Source organism: Brassica napus, chromosome C1 (assembly GCF_020379485.1).
Source record: "Brassica napus cultivar Da-Ae chromosome C1, Da-Ae, whole genome shotgun sequence".
NCBI lineage: Eukaryota > Viridiplantae > Streptophyta > Magnoliopsida > Brassicales > Brassicaceae > Brassica > Brassica napus.
In genome coordinates this window covers 26023337-26049627 of record NC_063444.1, presented here as the reverse complement: position 1 = coordinate 26049627, position 26291 = coordinate 26023337, and the positions used below count along the sequence as shown (strand labels likewise).

Sequence of the window (26291 nt, the reverse complement as noted above, 5' to 3'; positions counted from 1 at the left end):
TCGTATTAATAGATTTTACCATTTAATGTGACAATTTTTAAATCAAAGTAATATACTTAGCCCAAAGAAACTATGCATTCTAAATTATCTTTAACCAAATATATGAAAATTGTAAGCCCAAATAAATAACCTAACTGATTTGTAGGAGTTGGTTTAACATTTAAACGAATTAAGGATTAAAAATGGTGACATTTCTTAAATAATAAATAAATGAGTTGTGATTTCTAGTTATGGTCCATTTTTTTAAATATCACACATAAATGAGAAGTCATGACTTCACTTTTAATATATAAGAAGTAACGCGTTTGTTACCTGCAAGTGCTTCGTGAACATTTTTTTGGAAGCAACTCCGCAGATGCAAATGGTAGAAGTCGTTGCATAAACACATGACAGTCATGACTCTTCATCCCTAAAAATTTCTGCCCATGTTCAACACATCTTGATAGATTTGATACGTATCCATCTGAAAACTTCACATCTGCGGTCACCCAATTGAACAACACCGCTTTTGCTTCTGTTGACAATCTGAAAATGGGAACCGGAATTTTCCCATCGTCTTTAATATGCAGTTCACTCCTAGAACATAATGCATGCAAATCCAACCTTGAGTTCTTGTTATCTTTTGTCTTCCCGGGGACGTTCAATAATGTATTGATGATGTTGTCAAAAAAGTTCTTCTCTATATGCAGCACATCAAGATTGTGTCGTAGAAGCAGATCTTTCCAGTATGGAAGTTCCCAAAATATACTCTTTTTGTGCCAATTATGATGTGTCAACCATATTTGCAGTAGTATGCCAATTACCTCCTTTGCTGACTGTTTCTGTTGCACCATAGTAATCAATATCTTTCTCGATTTCCTCTCCAGATAAATAAGGTGGTGCAGTATCCCGTACAACCACTTTTGACTTGAACAATGTCTTGTTTCGTCGGTACGAATGGTTAATGGGAAGAAATCTACGAATACAATCAAACCAAGACGTCTTCCTACCATGCTTCAGCTGAAATGCACATGTGCTTCCCATACAATAAGGACAAGCTAGTCTCTCATGCGTAGTCCAACCTGATAACATCCCATATGCAGGAAAGTCACTGATTGTCCATAGAAGAACTACTCACATTGTAAAATTTGTTTTCGTTGAACAATCATATGTTTGCGCCCCAGTTGACCACAATTCCTTCAATTCTTCTATCAGAGGTTGTAAGAAAACATTGAGAGACCGCTTCAGATGCTTAGGCCCAGGTATCAATATACTCATGAAATTCTCTTTCCATACACATCTCTGGTGGAAGGTTGTATGGCGTCAGGATGACTGGCCAAAGCGATTATTGTCTTCCAAACATTCCAAAAGGACTAAATCCATATGTGCGTAATCCAAGATAAACATTGCTAATGTTTCTTGCAAAATCTTTGTGAATTGAATTCAAGTGTTTCCACGCTTTTGCATCTGACGGGTGATTGATCTCGCCTTCCTTATGAGTATGTTCGGCATGCCATCTCATCGCTGATGCAGTCTTTTCAGATTGATATAATCTCTTCACTCTATCCGTAATAGGTAAGTACCACATCCGCTGGTACGGTACCCTATTCCCCCCCCCCCACGCCCTTCTGGTGTATATCGGCTTCTTGCAAAATTTACACTCCAACAATTCTGCATCTTTCCTCCATTAGATCATACAGTTGTCTATACACACATCTATCACCTCCGAAGGTAAGCCAAGACTATGAACCAGTTTCTCAATCTCATAATAAGATTCAGCACACAAATTATCTTCTGGCAAATACTCTTTAAACAACTCAGCCCACGCATCCATACAAATTTCAGGTAAGTTATGATCAGTTTTGATATTCATCATCCTAGCTATCAATGATAACTTAGAAAGACTTTCTCTCCAATCTTCGTAAATTGGCTGATTAGCTGCAGCTAGCATTTCATAAAATCTTTTTGCCTCCAAGTTAGGCCCTTCTACATTTTCTACTTCCTCTATTATTGATGTAGTTTCACGAAATTCATCTGTAACCATATAATGCATCCTATCATGATCTACCATCTGATCCTCCAGAGGGATTTCAGAATGCAAATGACTCGGTTCATCTCTATTACCAAAATTTTAAATCTGATTACTACTACTAGCTTTATTCCTACTATCACCCTCTCCATGGTGAAACCAGATGTAGTAATGTGGAGTAAATCCTCTATTTACTATATGTTTCCAAACTGTTTCACTTTGAACAAACTTGGTATTCTTGCATTTACGGCAAGGACATAACATTTTACCCGTTTCTTGCGTGAGAGATGTATTTCCGGCCTGGTACATGAATGTCTCTGCTCCGTTGAGAAATTTGCTTGTCACTCTTCCCGCATAATCTTTGTGTGCATTCATCCAACTCCGAAGCTCATAGATATCTCGAGACATTTTTAACTTTTTTTTTGTGCATTTGAGAATGAGAGAAGAGATCATATTTATAAGAAAATTTCGATTTTGGTAGGTGGGAATGTTACGACCAATTTATGTCACCATAAACTTTACTACTAATTTACAACTTTATTCCTCGTAATAAGGTCGTTAATTAGATGGAAAATATTAGATGTAAAATGAACGTAATTTACCGACGAAACCAAAGGTTGTTGTAATCTAGTCGTATAATTATGACTAATTTACGACAAAGACTTTTCGTAGCAATTCTACGACTAGGTCGTCGTTAATTTACAACAAAAATTTTTGGTAGCAAATTAACGTCTACTTTACAATGACATCATATTTCATCATAACGTCAACGTAAACATGATGTTACATTACGACGACACTATTGTAGTCGTAATTCATGGTGGTTATGACCATGTTTTCTTGTAGTGAGCAGACCGACAATGTGTACGAAGAAAGTTATGTAATCCAGCACAAGTTAATACAAGTTATGCGTACTTTAAAAGGAAATGTTGGTGCAGATTTAATCCAACACAAGCTAATACTATTAATCTTTCAATCGGTTTCAGATATTTTAAATTTATAAGATTCAAATATACAGTTTTCGTCTTTTATTCTTTTTCAATTTTTGGTGTTTTATATTGGATAATTTCCTAAATAGCAACAAAATAAGTTTTCATCCCCAAATTAGCATTTGAGGAAAAATCATTAAAATAACAACATTCCTTAAAGAGTAAAAACAATTATATTCTTAGTTATTATTTATTTAATTAAATAATTATTAAAATATTAAAATAAAAATGAAAAACTGGATTTGTTAACTGTTTACTCTGGTTTGTTCGTGTTGCTTCGATGAATGACTGTGTGTCTCTTTCATGTATGGTCTTCTGCTGGATTGTAGTTTTAATATGTTTTTTTACAAAAAATCTTTTAGTTTTTTGATGGTATGCTCTAAATGAGTTAAGTGTGTTCTCCAAATATTTGTTTAGCTCAAATGCTTAAGCATCAACCTCCATCTAAGTCAAATTCGGTTTGTATGTCTCCTTGTGTTTTCTCATCTCTATGAGTCCTGACTCCATATATTTAGTTGATGATGATTTGATGTCTTCATCAACAACTAATACAATTTAAATGTTTTAACATAGATCCTATCTTCAGTTTGATAAAGATCCATTGGTATTGGTATATACAGGTTCTGGCTTTGACCAACAAAAAATACAGGTGCTGGCTTAGTGATCATTGCTTAGCGCATACCATACAATCCCTTTAAGATTACATTAGTCGTGCGTAGGATTCAGTTATTTTAATTTGGATAAATTTTCACGGTTTTTTGTGGGCCAACCAAAAGGAAGAAATATTAGGATTAGGATCACCTGGACTATATTTGAGAAGTGATTTTGTCACATGTCATCTCTACAATCAATTTAACAAAACAAATATGACATGACTACTGAAATTGATGACATGGCTTCCGAAAAAATATGACATGGATAATTTTATTTAATGTTGATTTATATTTTTGGCAAACTTATTAGAATATGGTAATAATTCATATATTATATTTAATATTGATATTTCTTTTTGGTAAACTTTTTTAAAATATGGTAATAGCCCATACATCATCTATAAAATAAATATATTCATATATAAAATTTCAAATTTTGAAATATTATTACTTTTGTATAATTATACAATTTGTATTACCAAAGCTTTCAAAAATTTCTACAATTTTTTTAAAAATTAAATATCTAATCGTAAGATCATTAGTTTCTTATATATCTAAAAATCCCCTAGACTATATTTGAGAAGTGATTTTGCCACGTGTCATCTCTACAATCAATTTCACAAAACAAATATGACATGACTACTGAAGTTGATGACATGGCTTCCGAAAAAATATGACGTGGATAATGTTATTTAATGTTGATTTATATTTTTGGCAAACTTATTAGAATATGGTAATAATTCATATATTACATTTAATATTGATATTTCTTTTTGGTAAACTTTTTTAAAATATGGTAATAGCTCATACATCATCAATAAAATAAATATATTCATATATAACATTTCAAATTTTGAAATATTATTACTTTTGTATAATTATACAATTTGTATTACCAAAGCTTTCAAAAATTTCTACAATTTAAAAAAAAAATAAATATCTAATCGTTAGATCATTAGTTTCTTATATATCTAAAATATTATAAATATTTTTTAGGCTAAATGTTTGATAATTATACAATTTTATAATATTTTTATTAGTTTTATACAAATTGATTTAACATATATCAAATCTATATTAAATATTAGTAAGAAAATAGTAAAATCTATAATATTTAATAAATTTTATTTTTAAATATAAGTTAGATTTAAAAAATTTCTTACTGCACATGGTGCAGAAAAACACTAGTATATTTTTAACTAGGAGTATTCCGGCGCTACGCGCCGGGTTCGTATTTTACTAATAAGTTGTTAAGGATTTGTTGATCCATTTGGTATGGTTAGTGATAGTACTATATTTTTCTGTTTTGTAGTTGTTCAGGCAAAAGATGAATATCGTAAATTATTTTACATATATAAATGAAGTAAGAATATAATATATATAGGTCATAGTTGCACCAAAGCAAATATAATTTGGATAATAAAATGAGTTTGTATCTTTACATATATCAAATGAAGACTTTATATACTGAATCAACGACACCTCTAATCGACACATACTTCTTAGAGATATATTTCCCAACCGATACATATTCAAGCTGTGCTTCTTTAGTGGTCGAATTTAATTTATTTAAATATAACTTTAACAATACCACTCATAGGCGTTGTGTGGAAGTGGATGCTTGTTTAGGTTGGATTTGCCGGAGCTTGGGCTGCAAGTTATTCTTGTAAAAGGATGTGGGATTAGAGGAGAATGCATGGGAACATAAATAGTAGAGTTTATATGTATATTGAAGATAAATTTCATTCTGGGGTAACATATATGAAGAGACTTTTGAATTCCTACATGGATGGTCTCAAATACTCTTGGAACTATAGCTAGATAAGTTGGTTTCAGTTCTTCAATGTCATTGTGTAACACATTCCAATCCTACGCAAAACACATCAGCACACACACACATATCCAACCCAACAGTATTTAGATGATATTAGAAGTAGAAACATACGATCAACATATACGTAATTTTAACAACTTTGACAGGGCATCTAAGACGATGGCAAAGCTCACTTGAAAAACTTAAGACATTCCCCATCAGCACTGAAGAACAAAGAGGTGCTTGACCATTGTTTTTAGCTATCTTAGGTAAATGAGAATTACCATCACATGCATGTATAGCGGCCGTATGCAATGCAGTTGCACACAACAAATCTGTTTTCATGGCCAGTTCCAAAAATGTCCAAGATATTTTCAATGTGTCTGCAAGCACATTCAAGGTCTGTGTCAAAAATAGTTGTACAATAAAACAAAGTTCTTGAGTTTCCATTGGTTACATCTGAAAGTTCATTTACCGAGATGGCTTTTTAACTGCAACGTGGAAGGGATCCAAACCGCTCTTAGCTGCAAATGATGTGTTTTCAAGGTCCATATGCTTCAACATCTCTGAAATAACTTATAAATGCACATTTTCTGCTGCAGCATAGAGAGGAGGCTGTCCTTCAATATTATGCGAATCCTTTGGATCAGGCATTATGTTCTCATTCGCAGATGTAGGCATCGCTAACCTCTTCAGATGTTCTTTTGGAGTAGAACATTCTGAACTGCAACCAAAATAAGCATTCTGGGAATCAAGTTCAAACAAACTAAGTATTCTGGGAATAAAATAAATATTAGGAATCAGTATTTCAAATAACTGACTAAAACCATTTATGTGGTCTGTAGCACCCCGGCGAAGTACGAGGTATTCAGCGGTCTGCTCCAAATTCTACACAACCGCTTCCGGCGACAGTCATGCAACCTCTTCATACATATTGCACCAGCCAAGGAAAAATAAACAGAAAACGAAGTCTCAGGAAGAGATTTAAAAAACCAAACTTACTTTATAAATAAATTAAAACTCAACGAAAGTCCAACCTGAGAAAACCTTTCTCTGAAGCTATTCATGTGATATTATTACATCGACGATTACGTTAGGAATATGACTTGACAATGGGAGCTATCCTTGTGAATATGCTTAGAATCGGATCTCGCTCTTATTCTCCGGACAATCTCTCATTGTAACCACCTCGTGATGCATTTGTCCACGAATACTCTCTGACACAGAAATAAATTAAATAAAAAATCATCAGATAAGCTTCAATTATTGAAGAACGAGGACGTCTAAGCAGCCAATACCTGAGAATTTTCGTCTCTGTTTTGTAACTCCATTAGAAGAAGGCATGGTGGTTGATGATCTTCGAGCTTCCCTGGTTCAACAATCAATATGCATGAAAATCACCTCTTTTTTTTTCTTGGCATGTGTGGTTTTGTCAGAAACAAAGATGAGTTATTGTCACCTGAATTCTAGCTTCCCAACTTCGAGCAATTGTGCTACTTCTCACCGAATATGTTTAATCTGAAGCTATTTTTGAGTATCCTTGGGCTTGAATTCACCATTTGCATAGTTGTTTTGCTGCATACATCAAATCAAGAAATCAATTCTCAGTAAAATAAGAACTCAAAATCAGAAACAGCGAATGAAATAATATAATTTAAAATACTCAGTCTTTCCTATTTAATCAGAAACAACATAATTGATATCTTGCATATTTACATTGTTTTATCCATGTATTCATGTGCATTTTCATCATATAGATTAGGATTTAGCCATGTCTAGGTTACATTTTGCATACATATATCTCTATTAGGTATTGGAGTACCACATGGAGTTTCTGGAGACATTTGGGTGCATTTGGAGCTCAAAGGAGGTGTTTAGAGTGATCTTTGGACGAGCACTGCCTGGAGCGACTTCCCGGAGCGACTACATGAAGTCGCTGTGCACCACATCCCGGAGCGACTTTCCCAGAGTGACACACCAAGGTCGCTTGCGTCCTCTCGTCCGGAGACACCAAAATCGAGCATCCTAGAGCGACCTCTCAGAGCGACCTACCAAGGTCGCTCCCAGCCAGAGCGACCAGCCCAGAGCGACTATCTCAAGTCGCTCCAGCCAGAGCGACCAGCCAGAGCGACCAGCTCAAGTCGCTCGCGTTTTGAAGGGGCGAGACACGAAGAAACGCGTCGGGAGCGACCTCCTAGAGCGGCTATGCTAGGTCGCTCCGCGTGTTTTGCTTGGACGATTTTTATGTTATTTCAGAGGCCTTTTGGTCATTTGTTTTGTTGTTTTACATGGCCTAAACCTAAGTTAAGTACTTTCGAAAGCCAGGCGAGGCAAAGAAGCTTTTTTTCAAAAAGAACAACTAGTAAAACTTCTTTTGATTCAGATTTCATTGTTTTTATCTTGTGTTCTTGTTGATTTCTTATCTATTCCTCTACATGATTAATCTAAAATCCAATATGGGTTTAAGAGGAATCATGGAGATTAGTGAGTAATCATCTTTTGAATTCATGGGTTAGGGAGATTAAGGGTGATTAGGTTAGTTCTAGGATGTTTTAGTGTAGATCATTCTTGTTCCTTGCTACTAGAGTATTCATAATGCATCTTCTGAGTTGGCCACTTAAAAGTTGATCGATAGGCATTTCCCACCCAAAAGGTGTTTGATGAAATGCCTAAGAGAACTCTCCTAGGCTTTTAGTATACTTTGCCAAAGACATTTGTTGTTAAAGGTGCTAAAATAGCTAATAGACTTGTTAGTAATGATTGCTTTCATATTATTCAACCAAAGACATTTGATTTTTGAGATATGTTAGCAAATGAGCAGTTATCTAGACATAGAGCTTGCTTAAAATTGTGTCTAGGCTTAATGTCGATAGTTTGATTGATCATTTGCCATTTTTAGTTTGAAACTTGATCACCCAAGGTCTAATCCCTATGCCCATGAGTTCTCTTTTTTCCCTTAGTCAAGAAAGTATCATTCTGTAATTGCTTTCTAGTATTAGTAGTAGTTTAAAACCCATCTAAATCATTGGTTGCACTTAGATTAAGTGAGTACTTGCATTCTCGGTGCTTTGATATCCCTCAGAACTGGTTCGAGAATCACTATACTACAACATTTGTCTTAGGAGCCTTGAAAACTCCTAACATCAAATTGGCACCGTTGCCAAATTCTGAGTAGATTTGAACATTGAGATTTAGTCACTTACTTGAGACTAAGTCATTTTTATTTTCTTTTGTTACTGATTCTCCTTCTTCACCTCCCTTTCATCTACAGGTGTATGAACTTGCGGAGTAGGGGTCCATCAAACCTAGTTCCAAGAGCAGCAGACATCAGAGCTTTAGAGAGAGAGTGTGCTAGAAAGAGAAGAGAAGAAGAGCAATAGACTCACTTGCAGAGATTGGATACTGATATGGGAGACATACCTCAAAATGATGCGAACGCCAATGGAGCTAACAACGTTCCACCACAGCGAGCAGCTCGACCCATTGGCACTTATGACTGCCCCAACATTCATGGTCATAGATTGGGAATCCGAACACCCGCCGTGGCAACCAACAACTTTGAGATCAAATCAGGACTCCTCAACGTGATCGAGAACAACAAGTATCATGGCTTGGCTCTAGAGGACCCATTTGATCACTTGGACAAGTTCGACAGCTACTGTGGGTTGTCAAAAACCAATGGTGTGTCCGAAGATGCCTTAAAGCTCAAGCTATTCCCTTTCTCTTTGGGGGATAAGGCACGTCAGTGGGAGAAGTCTCTACCCAGCGACTCTATCACCACTTGGGATGACTGCAAGAAAGCATTCTTGGAGAAGTTCTTCTCTACTTCAAGAACTGCTAAGCTGAGAAATGAGATTTCCAGCTTTCAACAGAAGAACTTGGAAGGCTTCAGTGAAGCCTGGGAGAGATTCAAGGGCTACCAAGCTCAATGTCCACACCATGGTTTCTCTAAGGAGAGCTTGCTGAGCACATTATGCCGTGGTGATCTTCCTAAGTACAGGGCCAGACTGGATACAACTAGCAATGGGTTCTTCTTGGGGAGAACTGAGGAAGATGCAGAGGAGCTGGTTGACAACATGGTAAAGAGTGATGCAGTCTACAGTGGAGACCACGACAGAGGCAGTCGAACAGATGATAAACAGACGAGGAAGGAGTTGAAAGCTCTACAGGATAAGATAGACATCCTCATTGCTGATAAAGCCACCCAAGAGCAGCTGCACTTTGTTGGTAACCCAAGCCAAGAGACACCACCTGTTGTCCATGAGGTTGAGGGTTTGGAAGGTCAGGAAGAGCTGTGTTTCATCAACAACAATGGTAGCTGGTACAAAAAAGAGCCCAACTTTCAGTACAACAACTACCAACAGAAATCCTATCCCAACAACCAACAGAGTGGTTATCCGCCTAGAAACAACCAGCATTGCAGCTATCAGCCTCAGCAAAACCCCTCGTCTGGTTCCTCTGCTCCTCAAGAGAGCAGCACTGATACCTTACTGAAACAAATCTTGGAGTCTCAGACTAGAAGTGAGAAGCATGTTGGTTATGAGTTGAAGAACCTTCATTCCAAGATTGATGGGAGCTACAATGAGCTCAACAACAAATTCTCACATCTTGCTTCCACAGTCAAGAATTTAGAGAATCAGTTTGCTTCCATGAGCACTCACCAGAATCGCCAGCAAGGATCTCTACCTAGAAAATCTGACCAAAACCCCAAGGAGGCCAAAGCTATCACCCTTAGGAGTGATAAGCAGTTACCTCCTACAACCCTCACCAGGGATGCTGAGAAACTAGGTGAGGAGGTGGTCATCAACTTAGATGATGATGTGGTAATTGTTGATGAGAAGACCAATGATGAGATTTTGGAGAAGATTATGGAAGCTAAAGGTAAAAGAAAGGTTGGAGAAGAGAAGAAAACAATACAAGATGGTGAAGCTGCTGTTCCAGCAAGTGAGCCTTCTACTGTTCCTCCTCCCTATGAACCCAAACTTCTATTCCCTGGTAGATTCAAGAAGCAGCTGCTAGAGAAGTACAAGGCTCTGTTTGAGAAGCAAATGAGTGAAGCTCAGGTTGCAATGCCCATCATCGATGCTTTCATGTTGATTCCTCAATACAACAGGTTCCTGAAAGATGTTGTAGCTGCAAAGAAAAAGGAGATGGAAGGCATGATGATTCTTACCCATGAGTGTTGTGCCATCATTCAGAGGCTTGATGTTCCATAGAAGTTAGAGGATCCAGGATGCTTCACACTACCTTGTGCTCTTGGACCTATGGTATTTGAGAAATGTCTCTGCAATTTGGGAGCTAGTGTCAGCGTGATGCCTTTGTCTGTTGCAAAGAAGCTTGGATTCACTCAGTACAAGAAGTGTAGACTCTCTCTGGTGTTAGCTGATCGTTCAGTGAAGTACCCTTTGGGCATCTTAGAGGAGCTCCCTGTGAAGATTGGAAGGTATGAAATACCTACAGATTTTGTGGTGCTTGAGATGAGTGAGGAGCCTCAAGACCCATTGATTCTAAGAAGGCCATTCTTAGCTACAACAGGAGCTATTATTAATGTGAAGGAAGGCACGATTGATCTCTGTTTGGGTAAAGAGAACATCTTCCACTTCGCAATCAAGGGGAAAATGAGAAAACCAACTGTGTTCGGGCAAGCCTTCTACATTGAAGAGATGGGCACTCCTGCTGATGAGCACCTTGAAGAGTTACCACCTGGGGACGATGAGGAGGGAGCATCTCCCTCTACTCTTTCCCCATAGAAGGTAACCCACTACTTTCCCTTGTATATACCAGTTCATATTTTGCGTTTTAGTTGTCTTTTGGGTATCTCTCTCCCACTCACACAGAGACTGTGTGATTTAAGTGTGGGGGAGGTACCAAGTATTTGATCACGTTTGCTTTGATGATTTTGAGTCTCATGCATTGCATTATACATACATATTTGCATTAAAAAAAAATCATTTAGTTTGCATCATTTGCATTTCTAGGAGAGTCTAGAGCATATAGGTTGCATTTACTTGCATTGGGAGCAATGATTTGAAATGCCTTGTAAAGAACATTATTTTGCACCTGAGTAGCTTATGCACCTCTCAAAAAGACTTGTATGCTTCAAGCCTTGAAAACTCTTCCTAAAACTTGTTGATTGCTGAAACTCTGTCTTTGAAGCCAACTACAACCTTATTTGAACTGAACGAACTTAATGCATCTTGCTCATGGTCCCTTGTGTACTGAATCATGGATATACACACTTGAGTTTTCACATCCTTTATGCCAATCTTTTTGATAACCTCTAGTGGTAGACCTCTCCCCAAAATCCCTTCCTCCTTTTAAGCCTTCATCGATTGATGAGTGAGGCCTTTTTTCGGAAAGTCTTACATGCACATAATGTTGAGAGTATCGGGAACGACAATGCTTGATCTTCATTCTTGCTAGATTAGACACATTATTTTCTAGCCATATGATGGGGGTGAGTGTTGTAAAGTTTGATTTGGGAGTATGAGAAAGTTGAAGGAAAAGAGTGAACTCTTGTGCTTAATTGACTAGTCTTTATGGGATAAGTAGAGAAACTTCTAGCTCAATTTGTGAAAAGTCTTGGTCCCCAAACAAAAAAAGAAAAAAAAAAGAAAGGGGGCTAGCAAAACTAGTATGAGCTAAGAGGTGTTCAAAAGAGTGTAAGAAATCCCTTGTTAAAAAAAAAAAGAGTTTTATGTTGGGAAATGCTTTTGAAGTCCTTGGGTGAGAGATGTGAGTTGGGTTTGGAATGGGGAAATGAATGTGTATCATATATGTTTGGGAAAAGGGTAGAACAATGGAGATTGAGCATTGTATGCATGAGTTGATCTCTTTCTTAGATATATTATGTGCAATGTCAAGACTATTTTGTCTTGAGAGTATACCACCTTAAATATCATATATCTTGAACCCCTTGACTCACTTGATTAAAAAACCTCCCCTTACCCAAATGATTTGGACCAATTGACCATTTGCAAGAATTCACTTGATGCTATGCTTAATGAACTTGAGAGTTGGCTGATTTGCATGTGTGAATGCATGATGATGAGTGTAGGGATGAAAAGAGTTGAGATAGGCTTAGAGAAGCTAGAGTATAATAAGAGAGGGTGTACTAATGCTGAATTTAGATGTTGATTTGAGTGCTTTATGTGTTTCTTTTGGCTATGAGCTCCCACCTTCAAACCTCTCTCCCTATGAGTTCTAGAAAGTTCACTTGAGGACAAGTAAAAGAATAAGTTTGGGGGAGTTGATATCTTGCATATTTACATTGTTTTATCCATGTATTCATGTGCATTTTCATCATATAGATTAGGATTTAGCCATGTCTAGGTTGCATTTTGCATACATATGTCTCTATTAGGTATTGGAGTACCACATGGAGTTCTTGGAGACATTTGGGTTCATTTGGAGCTCAAAGGTGGTGATTAGAGTGATCTTTGGACGAGCACTGCCTGGAGCGACTTCCCGGAGCGACTACATGAAGTCGCTGTGCACCACATCCCGGAGCGACTTTCCCAGAGCGACACACCAAGGTCGCTCGCGTCCTCTCGTCCGGAGACACCAAAATCGAGCATCCTGGAGCGACCTCTCAGAGCGACCTACCAAGGTCGCTCCCAGCCAGAGCGACCAGCCCAGAGCGACTATCTCAAGTCGCTCCAGCCAGAGCGACCAGCCAGAGCGACCAGCCAGAGTGACCAGCTCAAGTCGCTCGCGTTTTGACGGGGCGAGACACGAAGAAATGCGTCGGGAGCGACCTCCTGGAGCGGCTATGCTAGGTCGCTCCTCATGTTTTGCTTGGACGATTTTTATGTTATTTCAGGGGCCTTTTGGTCATTTGTTTTGTTGTTTTACCTGGCCTAAACCTAAGTTAAGTACTTTGGAAAGCCAGGCGAGGCAAATAAGCTTTTTTCAAAAAGAACAACTAGTAAAACTTCTTTTGATTCAGATTTCATTGCTTTTATCTTGTGTTCTTGTTGATTTCTTATCTATTCCTCTACATGATTAATCTGAAATCCAATATGGTTTTAAGAGGAATCATGGAGATTAGTGAGTAATCACCTTTTGAATTCATGGGTTAGGGAGATTAAGGGTGATTAGGTTAGTTCTAGGATGTTTTAGTGTAGATCATTCTTGTTCCTTGCTAGTAGAGTATTCATAATGCATCTTCTGAGTTGGCCACTCAAAAGTTGATCGATAGGCATTTCCCACCCAAAAGGGGTTTGATGAAATGCCTGAGACAACTCTCCTAGGCTTTTAGTATACTTTACCAAAGACATTTATTGTTAAAGGTGCTAAAATAGCTAATAGACTTGTTAGTAATGATTGCTTTCATATTATTTAACCAAAGACATTTGATATTTGAGATATGTTAGCAAATGAGCATTTATCTAGACATAGAGCTTGCTTAGAATTGTGTCTAGGCTTAATGTCGATAGTTTGATTGATCATTTGCCATTTTTAGTTCGAAACTTGATCACCCAAGGTCTAATCCCTATGCCCATGAGTTCTCTTTTTTCCCTTAGTCAAGAAAGTATCATTCTGTAATTGCTTTCTAGTATTAGTAGTAGTTTAAAACCCATCTAAATCATTGGTTGCACTTAGATTAAGTGAGTATTTGCATTCTCGGTGCTTTGATATCCCTCAGAACTGGTTCAAAAATCACTATACTACAACATTTGTCTTAGGAGCCTTGAAAACTCCTAACATCAATAATCTGAAGAAGGGAAATCGGAAAAGATACGCTGAAAAAAAATTAGTTAGGTTTAAGTCTTTGGGAATCACCTTTTGTATGGAACACCGTACAGATGTCAAATTGGCGAGAAGAGTAAACGACTTCGCCAGTGATGGATTTGCTGCTTCACAGAGAAGATTTCGTTTGGGTATGACTATTCATCCCAAGCAACAACGACGTTTATATATGAAGCTTCAGTCGGTTACAGAGGATGATATAGCCAATTTAATTTGAAAGAGTGGGAGGAATGGTTCAGACGACGTAAATGCAGTGATTAATGTTTCCGACTGAAGATAACTTAGGGCGTTACCACCGGAGATGGTGAGAAGTGAAGAGTCACGGCACACTCTCGAGTTTCACATACCAACCCATGATATTGAAGAGGTAGATCGAAATCTTATGTGGGAGTTGTGGACTAATGAAGGGAAAACCAAAATTAAATGACAGATTTAACAATTTGCGAGACGTTACGGTTAGCAAAGGGCATCATGTTTAGTCTGTGTGGTTTCGTCGGCTAAGAATCAGCCGCAAGAAGAAGAAGGAAGAAGAACCCTAAAAAAGTCGAGTAAGCAGCTCTTCAGAACGTAAAAAATTAAAAAAAAAAGAAACGCATGAAAACACAGATACCACAGCGAGTCGACACGTATCGCGAAAAGCACATATTTCCTTGATGTCATGGAAGCACGTGGAGAGAGCATAACCCAACTTTATTATTATAGATAGATGATCCACACTTACGGTACTTTGAAATCATAACCATACATGAGTACATGACATACAAAAATAAAAAGTATTTCGAAGAGGGGATGAATGTAGACAACAAGTCTCCACATTCAAAAGATAATAATTTTGTATTTTAGTTAATTAAAATCTTCTCCTCTTGACCTTTGACTGTTCAAGAATTCATAAATTTTATTTTAATACTAAATGAAGAGAAAAGTAAGTTTGTTGAACGAAAAGAAAAAAAAATGGTAGGTTAGGTTTGGCATCCACGTTCACGTGAAATCTATCTCTGTCCAATCCTTGATCCGAAGATTTTATCTTATTTATCTTTCCGTATTCTATTATACAATAACGACACCAAATATGATCTCATTTCGTTGGTAAACCAAAATCAAAATGATATAAAATAAAAATAAATCTTCGTATTCACACTGCAGTTGGTCTCGAGTAGTAAAAAGGTTCACTCTCCATGTCGGTCATGTAATATTTTTCTTCTTCTAAAAATACTTGTTTTACTATTTCCAATGAAAAGGCAAGACTAGCTCCATGTACGAAGCACGACGATGCGTATATGAGACCCCTTGCAAAGTTAACTGAGGGAACACACATACACCGCACCACACGCCAAAGAGTGGTCTGACATTTATACCGGTGACATTAGTTTAGCTCTAGCTCTACTAAAAAAGAGACAAATTTGCTACATAAACCAAACCGGTTCTGTTATTATGCACTATTAATCATTTATATATTCAAGCCTTTTTGACCAGGCAAGTGACCGAATAGAAGACAGCAGCAAGAAAACAATAAAGCTTTTGGTCACACTGGACCCACCACACATTAGATAAAGTCTTGGACATATTATTGACATGTATCACTAACCTTTTGTGGCGGCTCAGTGTTTATCTCAACCCCACACAATTCCCTGTTTCCTCGAAACTTCATTTATCTTCTTTGCCAAGACAAAACAATTAAACAATCCTTTGTATAAATATCAACCGTGTCTCAACTTCTTGTGTTCACATGAAACTTCTTTTCTTCTGTTCGTTGACTTAAGCTCTCTCTCTCTTCCCCTTCCCCTTCCCCTCCCCCTTCTTCTTCAGTCTTGATGGATGCTATTCTGCAAGTACCCGTTGATGGGTTCAGATTCGACAACGGTTCTGGATCTTGCTGCAAACCAAGGAACAATCTTGACTCCGGAACCAGCCGCTTCACCTGTTTCAAAGAATCTGAATCTCAGAACCTTTCTTCTCCGACCGAATCTACAGAATCTCATAACCCTTCTCCAACCGAATCTACGGTATGTTCAACCAACCATCCTGTTTTGAAGTACATCAATGACATGTTGATGGAGGAAGATATTGAAGAACAGTCTTGTATGTTGGAAGACAGTTTGGCTCTACAAGCCGCAGAGAGATCTTTCTTTGAAGTGCTTCAGGAGGATCAAAATCCTCTTCAAGACGACTCTTCTCTTGAAAACTTCAGCCCATTACATCAACCGACCTCAGGTTTCACGGGATCGCCTGAGATTTCTGAGGAATCAACAAGAAGGTACCGTCTAAGGGATGATGATGGTGATGAAGAAGATGATCTTGAGGGTGGAAGGAAATCAAAGCTCCCAGCAATCTCTGTGGTGGATGAGCTGGCTGAAAAGTTGGAGGAAGTGTTGTTGGTGTGTCAAAAGAATGATCATGGAGAAGCAACACCGAACAAAACCGGACGAGCAAAGGGATCACTAAACCGATCCAAGCCTCAGAAGTCAGATCAGCCAGTGGATATGAGGAATCTCCTGATGCAATGCGCGCAAGCAATGGCTAGCTTTGACCAGAGCAGAGCTTTCGAGAAACTGAAGGAGATAAGGGAACACTCTTCTAGCCACGGCGACGCAACTCAGAGGCTTGGTTACCACTTCGCAAATGCGCTTGAAGCACGCATCACGGGGACCATGAAGACACCAGCGTTTGATGTTTTGAGCAGAACATCGATGGTTGACATTTTGAAGGCGTACAAGGAGTTTGTTCAGGCTTGCCCTACCCTAGCAATGTGTTACTACACTGCAAACAGAACTATCTTTGAGCTTGCGTCCAAAGCAACCACACTTCACATCGTTGACTTCGGGATCCTCTATGGCTTTCAGTGGCCTTGTCTTATACAAGCCCTTGCAGCACGTCCTGGCGGACCACCAAAGCTCCGTGTGACGGGCATCGAGCTGCCTCAGCCAGGATTCCGCCCATCAGAGAGGGTAGAAGAGACTGGTCGGAGACTGAAGCGGTTCTGTGACAAGTTCAGTGTCCCTTTCGAGTACAACTTCATAGCCAAAGCCTGGGACACCATAACTCTTGATGAGCTGGTGATCAATAGTGGAGAGACGACAGTTGTCAACTGCATCCTCCGACTACAATACACGCCTGATGAAACCGTGTCCCTAAACTCTCCCAGAGACACGGCTCTGAAACTGTGTAGAGATATCAATCCTGACCTCTTTGTGTTTGCAGAGATTAACGGGACGTACAACTCGCCTTTCTTCCTAACAAGGTTTAGAGAAGCTATGTTCCATTGCTCCTCCCTCTTTGACATGTTTGAGAGCAACATATCAGAAGAGAATGATTGCAGGACCTTGGTCGAGCGGGAGCTAATCATAAAGGATGCGATGAGTGTGATCGCCTGTGAAGGGGCTGAGCGGTTCGCGAGGCCAGAGACCTACAAGCAATGGCAAGTTAGGATCCTAAGAGCCGGGTTTAGGCCAGCGAAACTAAACAAACAGATCATGAAGGAAGGGAAGGAGTTAGTAAGAGAACGTTACCACAAAGATTTCGTGATCGACAACGATAACCACTGGATGTTTCAGGGATGGAAAGGAAGAGTCCTCTATGCTCTTTCCTGCTGGAAACCTGCTAAGAAGCAATAAACTATGTCGTAATCATTTTGCATGATTTTGTTTGATAATGTTTTGTAGAAACTGTTGGATTTGGCTCTCTTATATCATGGAATGCGTTTGTTCTTTCTTGCAAGTTCATATTGCTACCAAGAATCCAAAACCAAGCATAAGAAAAAAAGCCTCTTAACTTTGCCATCATTTATCAAACTAATTGCAAATCAGTGTGAATGATGATAATACAGACACTCTTTAACAGATATAGCCAAGCCGGGTCTAATCCCATTCTTTTAAAACATTTAAATAGGGTCTCAATACTTCCACTTTAAAAGTTACACTAGATTCTGATACTTTTTGTTTTCATTTTTTTCTTAGAAATTTAATTTTTATATATATGTTTTTTTGTCATCATATTTATGTTATTCTTTGTAATCATATTTGTGTATAAATTTTAATCAAAAAATATTTTATAAAATAATAGCAACTAAGAAGTTGACCCGACATACTCTATGTTCCCTATAATTATATATCTGTATGTCTGGCTTTTTGTAATCATATTTGTTTATTCAAGATCTTCATCCGCATGTATAATGTTACTTTATAATTTATTTATTTTTCTGTAAATATGTAACATTTTTTTATATGTTAAAAAAAATTTATATGTTTGTGTATAATATTTTTAAAAATTATTAGTATTAAAACGGTCCTAACATATTAAAATATTCTTAAAATGATTAAGTATCTAAACTAGTCCATTTAATCTTTCAGAGTATATATATCAAATATAATTAACAATAAAATAAATCAACCTATTTAATATATATCAACCTGTTTGTATCTATCTAAACCTATTAAAACTTTTGAATTAATTTTACTTATAAAAGGTGTAGGTGTTAGGAATAGAATCGAGGTTAGGTTATAGGGTGAAAAAATTGATGTCAATTATATTGTTGTCAAACATGTTTAATATGATTACTTATATTGGTTGTTGTATGAAACCGTAGATTTTGACTCAAGTGGATCCGAAAATTAGAGGAATTAAATGGAAGTTATAAATAAAATTGGATATGGATATATAAAGAGAATAATAACTATATAACCCTTAAATAAAAGAAATATATGTTGGACATAACCTTTTTTCAATTGGACATGTTCCTAATTTAATAGTATTGATATTAATTTATTAAAATATATGATTTTTGACTTGATATAAATCAAAACATATCTTCTCAAAAATATATATAGAAAGGTAAAATATTAAATAAGCTGTAAACAAATATTGTGTAGTATCATGTAGATATGTATAATTTCTTTTAAGTGTGTACAAAATTTTTATCCGTGCTTTACAATCACAGAATTATTTATTTCAAAAGAATAATATAATAGTTTATACATTCTATATCTTTTCTTATTTAAATTATTTTTATTATTTATTTAAATTATTTTATTTATGGATTTCGAATAAATTCGGTGCTACATTGTATATCTTTTCTTTTTAAAATTATATATAATGCAATATTTATACATTGTACATCTTTTCTTATTTAAATTATTTTCATTATTTATTTAAATTATTTTCATATGTGTGCTAAATTAAAATTTTGATAAATTACACTGAATAAAACTTAAATTTTATTCAACATTTAAAAGTTATATGAAAAATAATCATCAAAATTTTAATTTAAGTTTTATTCAGTTTATACATGATCTCAAAGAACCGAGAATCCGGTGATCCGTATATAATTTGGTTCGGAGTTAATGAAAACTCATTAATTAAAAACTTGACAAAATTTGGTAAAACCCCAACCACTAACCTATGATCCAACACCAGTTGGCCCGGTAAAAACCCAAAACAAATCTGATAAAATATATTTCTAAATTAAATTATTTTTCATTAAAATTTGTGCATGTCTTAATAATATAGAAGCCATGTCATATTATTATTAGATTATGACATTAATTTATTTCCAAAGTTAATGTGGTGATGACACGCAAATAAAAAAGTAAAACTCGCTTAGCAAATAATATCTAGTGAATTGCCCCATATGCTTTATATAGATTTTATTATTAAAATTTTCTTTTAATTACGTATTTTCTTTTATAATTTCCAATTGTAGAAGTTTAATTTTATGTTTTATCGATTTTCCTTTAATATTAAAAATTATGTGATTTCGTGATTAGAAAATTATATGTTGTAACCACAAAAGCATGGTCGAGTGATACACGTGGACTTGGAAAGGTGCTAAACATCTTGGTTTAAAACTTGACATCTCAGATATACCCGATTGTATGGCCAGCCAAAATAGATCTTTAATTTCCATTGCGAGGTCTATTTGGCGTTAGTAAACAAACCCCCCAAAAAATTTTGTCGGTTAGATTTCGGCATGCCGGATACTCGGGATTATAAAAAGAAAATTACGGCTTGAGAAAATTTATTAAGAAAATTACGGCTTGAGTGTTTGTAATTAAAAAGAATGTTTAGTATGGTTTCCTAAGAGGCTTAATTTTGTGGGGCCAAAAGAACACATCAAACTTTCGGTGGAACTAATAGTTTTCTTGTCTGATCTATTATATTAAAATAGAACTCACTACTTTTTTCATATGTGATTTTTTATGCTAGATCATCTCTAAAAAATTTATTAAATGTGTATTTTATTTTCTTAATAATATTTCAGCAATAATTATTACGAACTTAACTCTTATTAATTACAGTAAAATATTCCACATCAAAATTAAAAGATTTTCAGTTTCCTACTTTTACTACGCAAATATTTTAGGGGAAATTGCTAAAAATAACTCAAACCTTGATTTTGAATACAAAAGTGTACCTCAAATTCAATCAAATGCAAAAGTAATCCAAAAGACTAGTGAAATTACAAGAACCTCCTTATGACTAAACAAAAAAACATGTATTAAGTTTACCTTTATAACCCTCCGCGTGAGAAGACTTACAAAGAAGTGTTCGTTCAGTAGATCTTAAAAATAATTTAAATTTTTTATAAAAAATATTTTGATGGGAAAAAAATTGAAATCATGTAATAATAAACATTTCTAAATGACGTAAAATTAGTTTTACAAAAATTGAATTATTTTCAACATAGATGAGTGAAAGTAGATTAACTCATGATAGTCATTGGTTTAGGGTTTGGTAACATATGTTATAATATTGTTTGTATATTTAGGGTTAGATTCTGAAATTTTATCTTTTGTTTTTTTTAAAATTTTTTTTGACCTATATGTGTTTAGTGACTATCTAATAACTTGATTTAAACACTTTCTAAGTATCTTAAAAGTTTATAGGGCCTGGAAGATTCACAGAAGACTTCTGACATATCCCACCTAATTTTTATCAGAATTTAGGGTTCTCGTCTAAATTTTAGAAGAATTTAGGTTTTCCACCTAAATCGAAGTCTTCCAGAAGTCTTCTAGGGAAAGTCTTCTCATGTATTAGATCTTAAAAGTAATTAATAAATTTTTAAAAAAAATATTTTGAAAGAGAAAAAAGCAAAATCATGTATTGATAAACATTTCTAAATGATGGAAATTTATTTTTACTAAAATTAAATTATTTTTAACATAGATGAATGGATCTAGATTGAGTCATGATAATCTTCGGTTTAGGGTTTGGTAACATATGTTATAGTATTGTTGGTATTTTTAGGGTTAGATTTTGAAATATTATCTTCTTTTTTTTAGTTTGACATATATGTGTTTAGTGACTAACTAATTACTTGATTTAAACACTTTCTAAGCTTCTTTTAAGTTCAAGGAAATGTTTTTGCTTAGTTATTTGATTATAGGGTTTGGAAGACTCCTCCGAGAAGACTTTGGTTTAGGGTTTAGTAACATATGTTATAGTATTGTTTGTATATAGGGTTTAATTTTAGAATCTTAACTTTTTTAAGAAAATTTTGACATACATGTGTTTAGTTTTCTGTATATTAAACGCTTTATAAGTTGATTTTAAATTTAATGAATTTTTTTTATCTAGTTAGTTATTTTATTAGGTTATGGTTTGAAAAACTTTTAGAATTTAGGTTTCCCGCCTAAAGCGAAGTATTCCAGAAGTCTTCTCATGTATTTGATTTTAGGGTCTAGAAGACTTCTCTTCTGTATCGAAAATATTTAATCTAATTGAAATTTGGGTGTTTTTCAAAACCAACCCACAATTTCTAGTCAAACCCAAAGCCAACCTCTTTTTTGTCATTACTATTCATCAATAAAATTTTCATACTATCCCTATATTTTTGAATTATTCACAAAATTGCCATTTTTATTTTATTTTTTATTAATTTCGAAATTAACAAAAAACCAAATACACCCTAACTATTTCTTCTTATTTACAAAAATGACATCATCATCAATTTTTTCAACCACCATGAACCACCATTTTTGAGCTCTAAAGCTCAAGAATTCAATTTTCAACCACTTTTTTTTTCTCATTCTAACCCAAAAAACTTCATTTCCTCTCATCTCCTCTACATTTCCATCTAAAAAAATCTCATAACTTTCATTTTTATAATCACAAACTTCATATTTTCGAGTTTCTTCATTAGTGAACAGTCAAAGATGTTTCTTTTTGCTCATATTTGGATTTTGGACGGTTGAAAAGGTTGGAAACGAGCTTTACATAGGAAAAATGTAACTATTTACATGGTTTTCGTTCTTTTTCAGATCTGTGTCGCGACGATAGACTGTTTTGTATGTCTACGCCTCCGTGGAGACTTACATGCAGTCTATTTGTCAACGCACGGGTTAGTTTTGCAATTGACTAAACAAATTTTTTTTCTAACGCAGACTTCCCCAGTAGTCTCCGTCTTTACCTTTGACAACAAAAATAAAACTTTCGGTAGACTTACTAAGACGTCTACCTAAAAGAGGTTAGTTTTTCATTTGACCGAACTTTTGACTTTTCAAAATAGACTTCAACGGAAGTATACAAAATGTAGACTGCCAACAAAGTCTATAAAAGGTTAGTTCTGCATTTGACCAAAACTTTGACTTCGTTGAATATGTTAGTTTTGTGTTTGACCAAAAAGTTGAAAAAGCAATCAAAATTTTATTAAATTGTAGACTTCATATGCAGTCTTCTTATCTTAGAAAAAAAAATGTAGACTGCATATAAAGTCTACTTTTTTTATCTTGGTCAAATGCAAAACCAACCTGTCGGATTTGAGAGTAGACTTCACAAGAACTCTACACACCCGTAGACGTTCATTTCAATCTACTGATTGGAAGTCAAACTTGGTCAATTGCAAAACTAATCTCTTTCAAAAAAATTCAAACATGTAGACTGCATATGAAGTCTGGTTCTGAAAGTCAAATCTTGGATGAATTCTGGTCAATTGCTAAAACTAACATTTTTAAATTGTAGACTGAAATGAAAGTCTACATGTACAAAATCACAGTTTTTTTTCAACTATAGAAAGCAACCCGTAAAATGGCAATTGCAAAAACCAACCCAAAGAGTAGACCTATTTGACAGTCTACGTCTGTAAACTGAAACGAATGTATAGATCTTCAGAGACTGAATATTAAGTCTGCATCGAAAAATCTATAAAAATGTGAATTTGTGTATTATTCATTAAGTTTTTTTTTTAGTTTTTTTTTGTTTGACAGTGTGTGTTAGTTAATCCTAATGGGTTTGAGTGATTTTGAAAAGAAAATGTTTTATAATTATGAAAGTGTAATTCATTTGATTTGACAATATTGTTAGCTAATAATTGTAGACGTATTTGTAAGTCTTCGTTTATAGTTTTATGAAACATGAAATATTTCTTTGCTGATTATGTAAACCTGTATTTTTTTGCAGGAAATGGCTCAGATACCTGTTGTATACGGAGAATGGGTGGTGAAAGGCTCTTTGCGGGAGTTTGTGGTCAATAATCGGAAATGAGGGAGAATGTTTCTTATGTCGGGTGGTTTTACACATGGTGAACTTCTTGAAATGGCACTAGAAGATTATGGTCTGGACAAGAAAATCGAGAAGGTGGTGCTAACATATTCCTTACCAGACGTCATTTTACAACAAATGGCTCCGGATACTCCTCCTATGCATGTCATGAATGATAGACAAGTGTGGAACTTGATCGAGTTAGCTAAGACACACTTTGTACGCCTTTGTGTATCAAGTCAGAGCCAACTAGAAATTTTTGGTGTTAGATAATAAGTGTAGACGTCTTTGTAAATCTACAAAGGTAGACTGCAGTTGAAGTCTACGACGTAAATTCTATTAAAAGTGCAATTGTGTATTATTCATCATATTTTTTATGATTTAATTATTTTACAGTGTATGTTAGTAATTTAATGGTCTTGGGTGAATTTCAAAAGTTAATGTGTTATAACTATACACTTGGAACTTATTGCAAAAAAAATTGATTAGTTTTACTCTTGAAACTTTTGAGAATTTTGTATAGATTTTCTTCTTCTCACATGTGTGTTAGTTATTATTTTAGCCTATGGTGGTTTTACTTGTTTGGTTGATTAGATCTTGTGAAAAAAATGATATCTAACAAAAAATTAATAATATCATACAAGTGAAACACAACTAAATGAATACAATCTTTATAGATTATGCATTAATCAATTATTTAAAAATTAATATTTTATTATGAAAAATTATTACAGAGCAATATATTAAAAAAGTATTCTTGAGTATGTTTGATTTTTCATAATCTTGATGCCTCAAATAAAGTCTTGAAAAAAGTACCTGCAAAATAAGATAGAGTTATGAGAAAAACATAAGATAAAAAAATAAATCATATTTTAGTAGACTTTTTATTAAGTCTACGTAAAGTTATTGTTTAGTAGACTTTAGTTGAAGTCTACACTGACGTAAAGTTTTCATATCTAAAAATGTACATTTAGAAAATTTGAAAATATTTTGTTCTGGAAGATATTTCAAAAATAGTTTTTTTTTTGTCATCCTTGTAACAAAGCAAAAACATAAAGTATGAATATTTAAATTTAGTTCATTATAAACACAAAATATCTTATAATGAATATATGTAAAGCTTACATTTTTGGGAAGATGATTTTAAAACTTTGGAAGAGAATACCTGCAAAAAAAGATTAAAAATTAAAATCATATTTTGAGTAAGCTTCTAATGAAATATGCTTAAAATTCAAGGCTAGTAAACTTCTTTTCAAGTCTACCAGCCCTAACTTTTAAATTTGAAGTCTACTCTATCAAAAAAAAATTAGATCTGAAATAAGTTAAATTCTAAAAAACTTTTAAAAATATAATTTAATAGATAAAATAGTAATAATTAAAGACATAGAATTTGAATATGTAACTTTATTTTAATATAAATACTAGAACACATATTTAAAATCTATAGATGTAAGCCTTACATTTTTGGGAGGAGAAGAAAACAACTATGGAAAAAAATAACTGCAAAACAAGATAAAATTATTAAAAAACATAGAAAATAATTAAAGTCATAATATTATAGGCTTCCAATGAAGTCTGCTTAAACTTTGTGGTTTAGTAAACTTCATATGAAGTCTACTAGCTTTAATAAACTTCTTTGGAAGTCTACACTGTCTGATAATTTTCAGATCTGAAAAATCTATATATTTTGAAATTTGAAAATAATTTTAAATCTGAAAATACTTTTCAAAATAGAATTTATAAGATAAACTAGTAGCAAATTAATGCACAGAGCTTGATCTATAAATTTATTTATATTTAAAATCTATTAATCTAAAACTTACATTTTTAGAGGAGAAATGAAATCCATGAGTGATAATACCTACAAAAAAAGATAATATTGTTAGAAATAAATAACATAAAAATACACATTTAAAATCTATAGATCTAAAACTTACATTTTTTAAAGGAGAAGATGAAAACCATGAATCATAATATCTAAAATGACAAGATAACATTGTGAGAAAGACTTGAGAAAATTTTAGAGGGAAAGAAGAGAAATGAGAGAGTTTTTGAAAGAATTGAGAGAATTTTAGGGAGAAGGAAGAGAGTTTTAGAGAGAAGGGAGAGAGTTTTAAAAACTTGTGCAGCCACTTTAGAGATAGACTGTATTAATTTTGTTTATATAGGGAGACAAAAATGTAACTAGGTTAAAATTTACGATGCTGTAGACTTCTTTTGAAGTCTAATAAAATTAAAATTTTGGAGTAGATTTTACTATAACATAGTTGACATTTTTAGAAGTCTACTATAATAATTTCATTATTGTTGCTTATTCTTTATTATTTTAATAATTTTAATATATGATTTACTAAATTTATTTCTTTATTTTTTAATAGTTATAGTTTATGATTTCATTTTTTTATTTTTAAGGAACTTAACTTAGTTTAAATATAATGATTTTTTGTAAAAAAAATTGAAAAATATAGACTAAAAAGACGTCTTCAAATAAATAGACTTTATTGTAGGTCTACGATACCCTAAACCACAAATTTCAAACCCTAAATGTTTTGCTTGATAATCAAAAAGTCTCAATTATACAAAATATAAACTACTAAACATTAATA

At 34.5% G+C, this 26291-nt stretch overlaps 1 protein-coding gene and 1 non-coding gene across 3 annotated transcripts; one reads left to right on the top strand and one right to left on the bottom strand.

Moving 5' to 3' along the window:
* Window positions 1-9302: 9302 nt before the first annotated feature.
* On the bottom strand, window positions 9303-9409 carry LOC125581010. The gene has a single exon (XR_007318721.1). It is a non-coding gene; the product is annotated as a small nucleolar RNA R71 (small nucleolar RNA).
* A 6405-nt stretch (window positions 9410-15814) lies between these two features.
* On the top strand, window positions 15815-17928 carry LOC106376460 (scarecrow-like protein 30). Of its 2 annotated transcripts, XM_013816546.1 has the most exons (2): window positions 16030-16181; window positions 16307-17928. In XM_013816546.1, the coding sequence occupies exons 1-2, from the start codon at window positions 16030-16032 to the stop codon at window positions 17823-17825; spliced, it is 1671 nt and encodes a 556-aa protein (XP_013672000.1). In that variant the 3' UTR covers window positions 17826-17928. The 2 variants fall into 2 exon arrangements, with proteins under 2 accessions (XP_013671999.1, XP_013672000.1); XM_013816545.3 differs by having other exon boundaries at window positions 15815-17928.
* Window positions 17929-26291: the final 8363 nt, after the last annotated feature.

What these genes read in the sequence shown, in the direction of transcription:
- LOC106376460 (XM_013816545.3), top strand. Translation starts at nt 16,026, where the DNA reads ATGGATGCTATTCTGCAAGTACCCGTTGATGGGTTCAGATTCGACAAC.